At 32.4% G+C, this 16,427-nt stretch overlaps 1 protein-coding gene across 1 annotated transcript in view; it reads right to left on the reverse strand.

Annotated features, from left to right (window-relative positions):
* Positions 1-7,586: 7,586 nt before the first annotated feature.
* LOC134714841 (mucosa-associated lymphoid tissue lymphoma translocation protein 1-like) overlaps positions 7,587-16,427 on the reverse strand; it is a 30,835-nt gene continuing 21,994 nt past the window's right edge. Inside the window, exons 17-18 of the mRNA XM_063576473.1 lie at positions 9,183-9,269; positions 7,587-8,819 (exon numbers count right to left, since the gene is read on the reverse strand). Of these exons, the coding sequence (XP_063432543.1) occupies positions 8,670-8,819; positions 9,183-9,269 (237 nt within the window). The 3' untranslated portion in view covers positions 7,587-8,669. The remainder of the gene's footprint in view (positions 8,820-9,182; positions 9,270-16,427) is intronic.

Genomic DNA, 16,427 nt, shown 5'->3' on the forward strand with positions numbered 1-16,427 from the left:
CTTAATTTAGCCGACTTGCTCAAACAATAGATAAAGTAAGAGAAAGATTTGATAAAATTGAGGAAAGTTTGGTTTTAAAACACTCTAATAAATTCAATAGAAATAACATTTATTTCAAATGTATTCCATTTAGTGTCTTATAAAGCGTATAGGGATCTTTATCCTTATTTTTTTTATCCATTTCCATGACACTTCACCACTAATTACGTACTACATCTTGATATAGATTGCACCTTTGTTTTCCCGTTTAAAAGGTTTTACACTGGATCCCTTTATAACTTGCTGTTCGGTGTGAGCCAAGACTCCATGTTGAAGACCGTATGTTGACGTATAATGGTCTACTTTTATAAATTGTGACTCGGATGGAGAGTTGTTTCATTGTCACATACGACATCTATATATGGCTCAAAAACAAAACGAGACGGGATAAAAAGGGATAAAAAAATCTACGCTCCTTTTTTAATATATTTATAATGGGCTTAATATGAGTCAAAATAGAGTAAAAATAGTGGGTCGTATTTGGGTATAAGCGTCACGCCGGATTGCCGATTTTTTGCAAGCGTGACAGGTGAAAGTCAAATGATTGTGTAGTGAAAAACGGGAAATAAAGTCTAGCGGGACACGGATAATAACAAAAAATTAGAACTGCATAGTATAAGCGGGATGCGGGAATCTGACAATACAATACTTGTAAGCGGAATACGGGAATCTGCGAAAACAGTAAGCGGGATCCGGGATCAGAACCCCCCAATGAGACCCCAGAATAAGATATTTTTGTATATTCATCCTATTGTTACAGTCATGCCTTCAATAACAAATGTATCCAGTGCATGCATTTTTTTATATTTTTGGTCCTTTTTTCAATTTTGTGGGGTCCAAATTTATAGACAAAAGTCCTTTAATATGGATATTTGGAATTCGTTGACATGCTGAATCTAACCGTGTATCTAGTTTGGGGATTGTTTGCCTAGTTGCTGAAATAGTCCACATAGAGTTCCAAAGGGTCTAAAATCAACAAAAATGAATTGTAGAATGCATTTCGTGTACAATAACCCAAATGTGCATGGTTTTACCTCTGCGGTAGTATCCATTCGCGGATCTAGAATTTTTCATAAGTAGGGCCAACTAACTGCCTAAGAGGGCCCCTGCTGTCACGCTCCAGTGATTCCCTATATAAGTTAAAATCAAGGAGAAACGTAATCTGAAGAATACAATATGACATTTTGAGAATCGCTTTTGTTACAAGTTTGAAAAGCTATATATTTGATGAGGAATGAATGAGGAGTTTATATTTCAATTTGAAAATACATGTATCATAAATCCTAAAGTCATCAACTAAGTTTTTTTTCATTTGTTGCAAGTGCATTCATCACATAATTCTACAATAAAAATTCCTCGCATCTTTGAAAATTCTACATTAATAATGACTGCACTAACAGTGATAATTCATCGCATCTATAGTTAAAATGGATCGCTTTCAATAATCGATATGCTATATTATGATGCTTTTATAACACTTATTTGAACTTTAATGCTATGTTTGTATATTATAAAGACATATCACAATGAAAATATGTTAAAACTTAAATTACTTAAAATCCTTTAACTTGATATTTTCAAAACGTAAACAAATACAGTTTTCCCATGATCCTTTATTCTACAATAGACATACCCGCATATAACAGTAAAAATGAACTAGCTGGATTCGCACTTTATATACACTGTTTATATTGAGTTCAATTTTGCTTCAGTAAAATATTGGTTTTATAATTCAACAATATCTACGACATTTCCATGACAGTTGCATCATTTGGCCTACATGTCAACAGGCCAAATGCATGTCTGGCGTAATAAATTAACATTCTGGTATCTTTAATGAGTTTCTACATCTACGATTGATTTAAGCTAAAAGTATTATAAACTATGATATAAAAGCTAAGGTTTCAAATGCATGGTGGACTATATATTTACAATCATCGCTAACTTTTTATCTTGTCAAATGTAACTTCTGTTTTAGGGAATTAAGCAGTTTTTACTTTTGTGTTGAAGAGCCAATGTCTAACTGTGTTTTGACTTCTGGATATATATTGCATTCGGGGACTTCCAGGAAACTTCAACATTTCAAATAAACAGAGTTCAAATATTTACTTTGATTTTATCAGAGATCTGACAAAGAAATGGTAGTATATCAGATAGGGTTATTAATCTTGAGAGCTTTGTGTATTCAATAAACAATAGCAAAGTCATATCTTACTTCATTAAAGTGAATTAAGTTATACCAGCAAGTCATCTGCGATTATTATTGATTTCAACCTAAAGCTTGTGACAAAGTAGTCTTAGTTTCAAATTGATTATATAAATATGCGTGAATGTACTTTGTATTAAAAGAAAAATAAATAAAACCAAATCAGACCAAACAAAAATAGACCATAACTTTATTTTATCCTTTTTCATTAACTTAAATGTATTGACTTTCGGATTCAAATTAAAACATAATTTCTCACCTTTTCACACAGGCATTTAGGCGATTGGAAAGTGTAATTCCTGGTGCAGGCGACTACTGTGGTGCCATTCGGAAATAATAGTAGAAAACTCACACCATAGGTGAAAAGAAAGCGACACAGAAAAACAATAGAACACATAACACAATATAAAAACCTGCAGATTGAGCAACACGAACCCCACCAAACACTGGGGTTGATCTCAGGAAGGTTAAGCAATCTTGCTCTACGTGGCAACCGTCGTGATGATCATGTTAATATTATAATCCTGGTACTTTTGATAACTATTTACACCACTGGGTCGATGCCACTGCTGGTGGACGTTTCGTCCCCGAGGGTATCACCAGCCCAGTAGTCAGCACTTCGGTGTTGACATGAATATCAATTATATGGTCATATTATAAATTTTCTGTTTATAAAACTTTGAATTTTTGAAAAACTAAGGATTTTCTTACCCCAGGAGTAGATTACCTTAGCCGTATTTGGCAAAACTTTTTTGGAATTTTGGGTCCTCAATGCTCTTCAACCTTGTATTTGTTTGGCTTTTTAACTATTTTGATCTGAGCGTCACTGATGAGTCTTATGTAGACGAAACGCGCGTCTGGCGTATAAAATTATAATCCTGGTACTTTTGATAACTATTTACACCACTGGGTCGATGCCACTGCTGGTGGACGTTTCGTCCCCGAGGGTATCACCAGCCCAGTAGTCACAGTCGGTGTTGACATGAATATCAATTATATGGTCATATTATAAATTTTCTGTTTATAAAACTTTGAATTTTTCGAAAAACTAAGGATTTTCTTACCCCAGGAGTAGATTACCTTAGCCGTATTTGGCAAAACTTTTTTGGAATTTTGGGTCCTCAATGCTCTTCAACTTTGTATTTGTTTGGCTTTTTAACTATTTTGATCTGAGCGTCACTGATGAGTCTTATGTAGACGAAACGCGCGTCTGGCGTATAAAATTATAATCCTGGTACTTTTGATAACTATTTACACCACTGGGTCGATGCCACTGCTGGTGGACGTTTCGTCCCCGAGGGTATCACCAGCCCAGTAGTCAGCACTTCGGTGTTGACATGAATATCAATTATATGGTCATATTATAAATTTTCTGTTTATAAAATTTTGAATTTTTCGAAAAACTAAGGATTTCCTTACCCCAGGAGTAGATTACCTTAGCCGTATTTGGCAAAACTTTTTTGGAATTTTGGGTCCTCAATGCTCTTCAACTTTGTATTTGTTTGGCTTTTTAACTATTTTGATCTGAGCGTCACTGATGAGTCTTATGTAGACGAAACGCGCGTCTGGCGTATAAAATTATAATCCTGATACTTTTGATAACTATTTACACCACTGGGTCGATGCCACTGCTGGCGGACGTTTCGTCCCCGAGGGTATCACCAGCCCAGTAGTCAGCACTTCGGTGTTGACATGAATATCAATTATATGGTCACATTATAAATTTTCTGTTTATAAAACTTTGAATTTTTCGAAAAACTAAGGATTTTCTTACCCCAGGAGTAGATTACCTTAGCCGTATTTGGCAAAACTTTTTTGGAATTTTGGGTCCTCAATGCTCTTCAACTTTGTATTTGTTTGGCTTTTTAACTATTTTGATCTGAGCGTCACTGATGAGTCTTATGTAGACGAAACGCGCGTCTGGCGTATAAAATTATAATCCTGGTACTTTTGATAACTAATTACAACAATGTAATAGAACATACCATTATAAAGAAATATATAGGGTTGCACTATCAACGAACAAAACAAAATTGTTTTTCACCTATTTAGATGGAGTCTCTTTTATAATTTGTTGATATTTATGAATTTTCCAGCAAGTTTTACATATTTTGGCTACAATTAATGTCACATTACCTAATGTCTGCTTGGGTTGATCATACAGTAATATTGTGAATATTACGTTATAACGTCACTATAGACAACTATCACCGGAAGTTAAGTTAGTAACGTGACCAGTTTTAACCCACCATAGATAATACCTTCTCTAAGTCAGATTGACCAGTTTTAACCCACCATAGATAATACCTTCTCTAAGTCAGATATGTGAAAGGTGTTTTTCACTTGTTCTCTTGATTGATAGCGTTTGACTGTAAGTTTTTATGTACCTCCCTTGTTTGGTCTTGGACTTACTATTTTTTGTAATATTTTTATAGCTAACAAAACCTCTAACGTGTTTGACAGTCGCATAGATTTCCTGTATATTGTCAACGATGTGCAAACAAGGCAAAAGGCATTGCTATGCGCTTACTTTTCTGCATTGGCTAGAGGTATACGGGGAGGGTTGAGATCTCAAAACATGTTTAACCCAGCCGCTTTTTCGCGCCTGTCCCAAGTCAGGAGCCTCTGGCCTTTGTTAGTCTTGTATTATTTTAACTTTTCGTTTCTTGTGTGCAATTTGGAGATTAGTATGGCGTTCATTATCACTGTACTATATATTTGTTTAGGGGCCAGCTGAAGGACACCTCCGAGTTGCATTGAAGACCTGTTGGTGACCTTCTGCTGTATGGTCGGGTTGTTGTCTCTTTGGCACATTCCCCATTACCATTCTCAATTTTATAATAGGTACAAATGTCAAAAAATGGGGTACAGCATTCAACATTGTGTTATAATCCTAATCACTGAAAAATCAAATCTGACATGAAAAACCAAATATATTTGAATCTATGGTTTGTTCCATTTATTCGGATAACAGTTCAAAATCAAGAAGATTTTTTTTATCTGGAAGGTAGGCGGCAAGATGGAATTACTCTCGTTAAGAAAACGTTTATAGATCTGTAATACTATACAACTGCAAATCATTGTGTCTTCACATAAAAACATTCAAAAGCTGGATTCTGTTTTAAACATCTTTCTCCTATATATTGATATATGTTCGTTGGTTCTTATAGATAGTTGTCCCATCGGCAATTATACTATTCTATTCAAAGCAAATGCACTTTCAAGTCATGTAAATGTTACTTCTTCATATGAATCATAGTCGTCCGAATTATTGCGAAAATAGTAACTTCTTAGAGCTGTCGTGATGTTTTTTTAAATAATTAAATAAATGCTCATGTATGTACACATTTATTCTCATCACTGACTAGTTTTTATCAAAGGTTATTTGTAAAGTAATGTATAAAGTATTTTAAGTCTTCTACTGGAAGAAATATAACACAATAAAATGATATAAAAAAATACCTTAAATTGCTCACCATATCTCAGAATGATAACTGAAAATAATGTCCATAGTCACCTTGATGCTAAGTATACAGAAATCTATTTGGAAGATTTGATAAAGTGTATCTCATCATAAAGAGTGTTATAAGCAGGATATTATATGCAAACTATCAAATGCAGCCGTCTTAGACTTGTAGTGAAGTTAGAATGTTTGCTGTCTGATGAAGTTCTCCCTGTTAATTTGACATATAAAAAGGCAACAAATGTGATTGGTTAGCTTTTTTGTATATGCTAGTAGCAATTTTGTGTCGTTAAATAATAATCAATATGTTTTCTTTTTATCTATAATAACTTATTAAGTACACATAAAACTACACTTTCCTTACCACTGAATCCATTTTACCATAGTTTTTTTTTCTTAAAAGTGGCAATAAGGAGTCTTTACCCTAATCAATGTAAAAATTATATCTCTCCGAGTCCTTTGTTTCTATGTCCCCATACAAACATTGCTGTTACCCATATGTTAACCAGGAACGGTAACAATGTAAACAATAACAATTTTTAGTCAAAGGCTCAGATTAGCGAAACCCTTGAGCCATCATGAGGAACTTTAGGTAATTGAAGAATCTAGCTGAGAGTAGTTCTAGTGAGTTGCTAAAAGACAGGCAATTTGTATTCCTTTCATTTTCAAAAATAGAGATTTTTAAAAAAAATTGCTGCTATCATTGTACCTTTCATTTTGGCATAAAAAAGGAGGATGAACATATAACTTGTTAATTTTGTTTACCAGAACTTCACTAAATCGTTATCAAGAAAAAAAAGCAGACTCATTTAGAGGTTCCACTACCCATATTTCGTAAATGGTAGCAACCATCCTTGCTGTGGTACAGATGGGCTTTAAAAACAGTGAAATGAGGTAGACACAACCAGCAGTAATACACATTGATTCTTAAAAATTCTAAATTTCAAAACACATTCATTTAAATTTTGCAATAATGTCAACAATTTTTCTACACTCAATATTTCTCATGCTAAAATAATAGAATCGACATCAACCAATTTATTTGTTCTTTTACTAAAATTGAAAGGTAAATAAAACATTTGAAATGGACAACTTTCAAGTTATCCTATGACAAACCTGTTAACCAGTTTCCCCATCGCCAACTTTGCATTTATTGTATCAGGAACATACCACCTACTCCATTATAAGGTGTTTCTTTTGATGTGTTATGGCATGTTTGATCATATTATGAATACTTCATTATCAGGAGTGTTTTAATAAGGCAATTTTGCTCAGCAGGATGATGATAAAGAACTACTTAAATTGACAGTACACCAATTTATGGTCAAAATTTCGAATTTGTAGACCAAGAGAATGCAGATGTTACTCAACTAATTATTAGAGAAAGAGCTAAGAATGGATCATCTCATTTGTAAATGTTCTTATTCAATTCTGTAATAACTGAGCCTGGATTCACATGGTGTTATGCTACCGATGTATGCATAGAATGGGGGTCTCATTGGGGGGTTACTATCCCAGATCCCGCTTACTGTTTTTTCAGATTCCTGTATCACGCTTACACTATGTACAGAAGCAATTCTCATTTTTTTGTCATTTCCTGGGTCCCGCTAGATCTCATTTTCCGTTTTCACGACACAACAATTTGACTTTCACGTGTCACGCTTACAAAAAAAACTTCAATCCTGCGTCACACTTAGACACCAATGAGACCCACTAGAATGAGATGGATGATTACCCTGTCAAAGCATCCAGTATTACTCCTTTCAAAACTCAAAAGATCGTTTTCACTGACTGGTTCAACACATGGGTTTCATTGCAAAGGCATGAAACAGTTGAGACAGCAAATCAGCTATTTAAATTATGATTGGTTTGACATTTACACATTAGAAAATACTATATTTTAGATACTATTAGATCCTTCCAACAAAACAGAAAATCTATCAACAAACAATATACTAGTACAAAACAATAACAATTAAATATAGTTAAGCTTACAACATACACATTTAAATGAGGTGTGTTTATACATTTCACTTTGTTCTGTTTAACAGGATCATGTTGAAAATGAACATGTACATGTAATCATTTAATAGAGGGAATTAAAAATTTAATAAAGTGTCATAAAAATTCAAATACTTTAGAGCAAAAAATATCAAACATACAACTGGCCGCTGGATGAAAATGAAGTACTTTGCAATGACCTTAACAAGAAATCTTTTAAAATTTCAGTTTAATATAAAATATATGTGACTGATATTGAACAATCATAGATACTTTAATAGATAGTATATCCATGTAGTGATATAATGAGCTGACATATTGTTGGTTGTAAAAGAGTGAAATGAGGCATGGTGCTTCACAGAATATTCATCATTAAAAATAAAGGGATATATACATTGACTCAATGGTTTGTGACCCATTGCAGAAAACAAAGCACTGTCATAAAAAAAAAGTTAGTTTTCTAACATAAAAAAATATATAAAAGGGCATTTTAAAAAAGATCTTTCCAATATCCTATCCCCAAATAATACCATCAAAATTAAAATCTGTGTAGTTAGTTCCCAGGAATGTTAAAGAAGTACAAAAACCTATGCAACTACTGTTAACATGAATATAAAGGTGGCATGGTAGGAAATATGGACAGATCTCTATGTTTAGAACAAAAATTGACTCATTCTAACTCACTTTTGAAAAATTTAGGAAAAATAGGAATGTCAAAGTTGGAATGTGATAGCTTTTCATCAACATTGGTTAATACATGCAATTCTAATGTCAGATTTTAACCAGTATTTACCCTTTTTATCAGAGTATTACAAACATAATATCTAATACAAGTTGGTAACATATCTTACAGCTATCTCATACAACATATTATCTGGTTAGTCATAATAATAAATGCAGGAAGTCAAATTGATTCATTCCTAATATTGTTGGTTGTTGATGTTTCAATACTGATACTATTCACATTGATTCACTACATTCGATTGGTTGTCGTCTTGGTTTCCACAAATCTAAAATTCCAACTAAAGGTTTGCCTAAGTTGACTTTTGGACCTTCATATCTCTGTTTTGTCTCTGTATTCACAACAAATACTTGAACTTCTAAATCTTTCTGAAATTGAAAAAAAAAAATTTTGATATGTTATTACTATAAATAAATATTTATAAGTTGGGATATTTTATAGCTTATGTAACAAAGTAGGGGTCATGTTCATTGCTAAAGGTTATATGGTGACCTATAGTTGTTTACTTCCTTGTCCTTGTAAGCTGCGATCCTATTGTCAAAATACCACATCTCTTATTCTAAATGTATATACCATCATTTAATTAACAAGTCAAAGGCACTGCTGTAAGATAATGTCATTTCTCGTTTTACGATAATAAAGATAATAAATCTTTCATCTTTAAATAACAGCAGTACAAAATTTTATCAGTAACTTTTCACACTGAAATAACAGGAAAGTTAAATACATACTGTTAATTTCTGCAAGTCTTGTAAAACAATCTTTGTCTTAGGTGGGTCATCATGAACCTGACTTACACTCCCAAATATTGATATTGTCTGTAAATATATAAATTTTTTTGTATTATTACGCTGCCTCCAATTTGCTTTATCTTGTAAAAATGTTTTTCAAAAAGATTGAAATAATCAAAAATTTAATGCAGAGATCTGTTGATTCTTCTGTGTTTTGGTTGACAGACAGATCATCTGTTTATATTGAACCAATCACATATCATTTGGTTGCTGTCACTAAGGTATAGTCCATATATCCTTTAAATATCTATAGCTACCTATGAATAATTCTGATTCAAAATATTTTTGACATTAAATTTATAAAATATTTTTGGCATATAGCTTGTTTAGGAATTTGGATACCAATTACAGCTTACCAAGTAGTGTGAAATATAATAACAATTTTGTCAAAAGAAAAATGAATATTTACTCATAAGATAAGTTCAGTGGGGAGTATTAGTTTTCTATACACCACTTGCATAGTCAGTCAAACATAAAAGCAAATCCCAACCTAGAATGACGGATCTTTTACAGTCATTTTACCAATTTTGATGCAATATAGATTCAAAAAGAAATCATCTCATTGGTAGCTTGCAAATTTCTACATACGAATTTGTTGAGTAAACTACAATTCCTCAAAAGAGATAAATTAGCTCATCATAGATACCAGGACTAAATTTAGTATATACACCAGACGCACATTTCGTCTACAAAAGACTCATCAGTCATCCAAAAAAGTAAAAAAGGCCAAATAAAGTACGAAGTTGAAGAGCATTTAGGACCAAAATTCATAAAGGTTTTGCCAAATACAGCTAAGGTAATCTATACCTGAGGTAGAAAAGCCTTAGTATTTCAAAAAATTCAAAAATTTGTAAACAGTAAATTTATAAATATAACCATATCAATGACAATTCATGTCAGCACAAAAAGTGCTGACTACTGGGCTTGTGATAAGTTTAAGACAATTAATTGTCAGCAAAACTTGACAAACCATGTAGTATGATTATATCATAGGGATATTGCACTATGTATTGCAAGAGCTACCTACTCAAAGTCAGTTCTTTTGGTGTATATTCATTTATTTTTTTGAAGCACAAAAACTTCAATTTTCTTAAATGTCAATAATAATCTAATAATGGCATACAGTCGCTAAAAGTCATATGAAGAGAGTTTCTTGAAATTATAATGTCATGGAAATCATTATTGTATATACTTAACAAACACACAATTTGTTTACAATCATTCAAGTAAAAATAAGTGAAATTAGACATGCAATAGCAATACTCAATTGGTTAAAAATATCTTGTCCATGCATTTCTATTTGTTACCTAAATTGTTGTAACTATTAATTGATTTAGTGTTTTAAAATTTTCTTTTGAAATTCCGTTTTCTCATTTTACCTTCCAGTGATGGTTTGTTTACATTCCTGTCATAGAGTTTTCCCTTGTATTTACACAGTGTAGTGGCAGAAGTCCTTTCCTGAGGTCTTGTGTTTAAGGTCAATTTATACTGAAAATCTATTGATAACTTTTCTGTATAAATTGACCTAAAGCATACTGGACAACAACAGTTCAATAGCAGAGCATTTCTTAAGATTTTTATCAAATAAAGGTTTTTCTTTTAACAAAAGTTCAAGTACATGTGTTTTATATTAAACTATTCAAGAATATAAAACAATTGACTTTAGGATAAGCTTTTGACACCTAAGTCTGATATTATTCATTTGTTTTGTACAGTCTTTAATATGTGTATTTACCATGTTTACATGATATTTTCTGTAGAGTATTCTATTGTTCACATATCTATTGTCCAATATCTTACAAATAAATAACCATCACAAGAGATAAACATAAGCAGTACCAATTTTTCTGCACAAGATGTGCATTTGGACAATCAATGTCTCTTTAGATGCTCATTTAAAATATATGAAGAGCTTTAAACAAAAAAGAACCAAGAAGTATAGCCAAAGCCAGGCAAGAAACCAGACCTTTGCATAGGGGGATTTATATTCCTCAATTTTAAATAATTTCAAAAAATTTGGCAGGTAAATTTTTATAACATAAATATCTGTATTTTCATGTAGGTACCAAAGTACCAGAGTACTTGCTACTGGACTGGTGATACACTGGGGGACTATCCAGCAACCAGCAGAGGTACGATCTTAAGTAATATATGACCAAGGGCAAATCTGGTCCATTATATTTGTAAAATACTTTATGTCCTCCCTGCTTGAAGGATAAATAAAGGATAGAGTGCAAGCCTATTTTTTTTCTAACTGAAGTTCATTTGAACTTCCTAATACTGTAAACCAACTTATTTTCGCCGATACTTTATTTCTTGTTTAGCCCTATTTAATCCTTTTTAGCAACTTAATTTCGCGATTCTCAAATTTATTTGATGTAGTTAAGTAAGGAAACATTCAAGTTAAACATTTGAGCGACGATTTCTATTCACGATTTTTTTCTACTCGCGAAAGTCGCGAAAATAAATCATTCGCAAAAATTAGATGGTTAACAGTATGTTTTTTACAGAAGGTGTTTAGAGATGAAACAATCTAATATATATAGTCAATAATGTGTTAATCACATATTTATAAGCATAAGTTATTACACCTTACCAGAAAAACCTGAAACAGCAATTGTATGTCACAATTTGTTCTTAAATCAATTTTACATGTACATCTTTGAATGTCTTCCCTCACCCCTATTCTACATACAATATGTGAAAAAATATGAGATATAGGGTATACACCAATGAAACAACAAGTGAACAACACAATTATACCCTAAAAGGCATCTAATGTAACAACAGGCAAACAACACAATTATACCATAAAAGGCATCTAATGTAACAACAGGCAAACAACACAATTATACCCTAAAAGGCATCTAATGTAACAACAAGCAAACAACACAATTATACCCTAAAAGGCATCTAATGTAACAACAGGCAAACAACACAATTATACCCTAAAAGGCATCTAATGTAACAACAAGCAAACAACACAATTATACCCTAAAAGGCATCTAATGTAACAACAAGCAAACAACACAATTATACCCTAAAAGGCATCTAATGTAACAACAAGCAAACAACACAATTATACCCTAAAAGGCATCTAATGTAACAACAAGCAAACAACACAATTATACCCTAAAAGGCATCTAATGTAACAACAGGCAAACAACACAATTATACCCTAAAAGGCATCTAATGTAACAACAAGCAAACAACACAATTATACCCTAAAAGGAATCTAATGTAACAACAAGTGAACAACACAATTATACCCTAAAAGGAATCTAATGTAACAACAAGTGAACAACACAATTATACCCTAAAAGGAATCTAATGTAACAACAAGCAAACAACACAATTATACCCTAAAAGGAATCTAATGTAACAACAAGCAAACAACACAATTATACCCTAAAAGAAATCTAATGTAACAACAAGTGAACAACACAATTATACCCTAAAAGGCATCTAATGTAACAACAGGCAAACAACACAATTATACCCTAAAAGGCATCTAATGTAACAACAAGCAAACAACACAATTATACCCTAAAAGGCATCTAATGTAACAACAGGCAAACAACACAATTATACCCTAAAAGGCATCTAATGTAACAACAGGCAAACAACACAATTATACCCTAAAAGGAATCTAATGTAACAACAGGCAAACAACACAATTATACCCTAAAAGGCATCTAATGTAACAACAGGCAAACAACACAATTATACCCTAAAAGGAATCTAATGTAACAACAAGCAAACAACACAATTATACCCTAAAAGGAATCTAATGTAACAACAGGCAAACAACACAATTATACCCTAAAAGGCATCTAATGTAACAACAGGCAAACAACACAATTATACCCTAAAAGGAATCTAATGTAACAACAGGCAAACAACACAATTATACCCTAAAAGGCATCTAATGTAACAACAGGCAAACAACACAATTATACCATAAAAGGCATCTAATGTAACAACAGGCAAACAACACAATTATACCCTAAAAGGAATCTAATGTAACAACAGGCAAACAACACAATTATACCCTAAAAGGAATCTAATGTAACAACAGGCAAACAACACAATTATACCCTAAAAGGAATCTAATGTAACAACAGGCAAACAACACAATTATACCCTAAAAGGAATCTAATGTAACAACAGGCAAACAACACAATTATACCCTAAAAGGAATCTAATGTAACAACAGGCAAACAACACAATTATACCCTAAAAGGCATCTAATGTAACAACAAGCAAACAACACAATTATACCCTAAAAGGCATCTAATGTAACAACAGGCAAACAACACAATTATACCCTAAAAGGCATCTAATGTAACAACAAGCAAACAACACAATTATACCCTAAAAGGCATCTAATGTAACAACAAGCAAACAACACAATTATACCCTAAAAGGCATCTAATGTAACAACAGGCAAACAACACAATTATACCCTAAAAGGCATCTAATGTAACAACAAGCAAACAACACAATTATACCCTAAAAGGAATCTAATGTAACAACAAGCAAACAACACAATTATACCCTAAAAGGAATCTAATGTAACAACAAGTGAACAACACAATTATACCCTAAAAGGAATCTAATGTAACAACAAGTGAACAACACAATTATACCCTAAAAGGAATCTAATGTAACAACAAGCAAACAACACAATTATACCCTAAAAGGAATCTAATGTAACAACAAGTGAACAACACAATTATACCCTAAAAGGCATCTAATGTAACAACAGGCAAACAACACAATTATACCCTAAAAGGCATCTAATGTAACAACAAGCAAACAACACAATTATACCCTAAAAGGCATCTAATGTAACAACAAGCAAACAACACAATTATACCCTAAAAGGCATCTAATGTAACAACAGGCAAACAACACAATTATACCCTAAAAGGCATCTAATGTAACAACAGGCAAACAACACAATTATACCCTAAAAGGCATCTAATGTAACAACAGGCAAACAACACAATTATACCCTAAAAGGCATCTAATGTAACAACAAGCAAACAACACAATTATACCCTAAAAGGAATCTAATGTAACAACAGGCAAACAACACAATTATACCCTAAAAGGCATCTAATGTAACAACAGGCAAACAACACAATTATACCCTAAAAGGAATCTAATGTAACAACAAGCAAACAACACAATTATACCCTAAAAGGCATCTAATGTAACAACAAGCAAACAACACAATTATACCCTAAAAGGCATCTAATGTAACAACAGGCAAACAACACAATTATACCCTAAAAGGAATCTAATGTAACAACAAGCAAACAACACAATTATACCCTAAAAGGAATCTAATGTAACAACAGGCAAACAACACAATTATATCATAAAAGGCATCTAATGTAACAACAAGTGAACAACACAATTATACCCTAAAATGAATCTAATGTAACAACAGGCAAACAACACAATTATACCCTAAAAGGCATCTAATGTAACAACAGGCAAACAACACAATTATACCCTAAAAGGAATCTAATGTAACAACAAGCAAACAACACAATTATACCCTAAAAGGAATCTAATGTAACAACAGGCAAACAACACAATTATATCATAAAAGGCATCTAATGTAACAACAAGTGAACAACACAATTATACCCTAAAAGGAATCTAATGTAACAACAAGTGAACAACACAATTATACCCTAAAAGGCATCTAATGTAACAACAGGCAAACAACACAATTATACCCTAAAAGGCATCTAATGTAACAACAAGCAAACAACACAATTATACCCTAAAAGGCATCTAATGTAACAACAAGCAAACAACACAATTATACCCTAAAAGGCATCTAATGTAACAACAGGCAAACAACACAATTATACCCTAAAAGGCATCTAATGTAACAACAAGCAAACAACACAATTATACCCTAAAAGGAATCTAATGTAACAACAGGCAAACAACACAATTATACCCTAAAAGGCATCTAATGTAACAACAGGCAAACAACACAATTATACCCTAAAAGGAATCTAATGTAACAACAGGCAAACAACACAATTATACCCTAAAAGGAATCTAATGTAATAACAAGCAAACAACACAATTATACCATAAAAGGAATCTAATGTAACAACAAGCAAACAACACAATTATACCATAAAAGGAATCTAATGTAACAACAAGCAAACAACACAATTATACCCTAAAAGGAATCTAATGTAACAACAAGCAAACAACACAATTATACCCTAAAAGGCATCTAATGTAACAACAGGCAAACAACACAATTATACCATAAAAGGAATCTAATGTAACAACAAGCAAACAACACAATTATACCATAAAAGGAATCTAATGTAACAACAAGCAAACAACACAATTATACCCTAAAAGGCATCTAATGTAACAACAAGCAAACAACACAATTATACCCTAAAAGGAATCTAATGTAACAACAGGCAAACAACACAATTATACCCTGAAAGGAATCTAATGTAACAACAGGCAAACAACACAATTATACCATAAAAGGAATCTAATGTAACAACAGGCAAACAACACAATTATACCCTAAAAGGAATCTAATGTAACAACAGGCAAACAACACAATTATACCATAAAAGGAATCTAATGTAACAACAGGCAAACAACACAATTATACCCTAAAAGGCATCTAATGTAACAACAAGCAAACAACACAATTATACCCTAAAAGGCATCTAATGTAACAACAAGCAAACAACACAATTATACCATAAAAGGCATCTAATGTAACAACAGGCAAACAACACAATTATACCATAAAAGGCATCTAATGTAACAACAGGCAAACAACACAATTATACCCTAAAAGGCATCTAATGTAACAACAGGCAAACAACACAATTATACCCTAAAAGGAATCTAATGTAACAACAAGCAAACAACACAATTATACCCTAAAAGGAATCTAATGTAACAACAAGCAAACAACACAATTATACCATAAAAGGCATCTAATGTAACAACAGGCAAACAACACAATTATACCCTAAAAGGCATCTAATGTAACAACAAGCAAACAACACAATTATACCCTAAAAGGCATCTAATGTAACAACAGGCAAACAACACAATTATACCCTAAAAGCCATCTAATGTAACAACAAGCAAACAACACAATTATACCCTAAA

This window comes from Mytilus trossulus, chromosome 4 (genome assembly GCF_036588685.1).
Source record: "Mytilus trossulus isolate FHL-02 chromosome 4, PNRI_Mtr1.1.1.hap1, whole genome shotgun sequence".
Lineage (NCBI taxonomy): Eukaryota > Metazoa > Mollusca > Bivalvia > Mytilida > Mytilidae > Mytilus > Mytilus trossulus.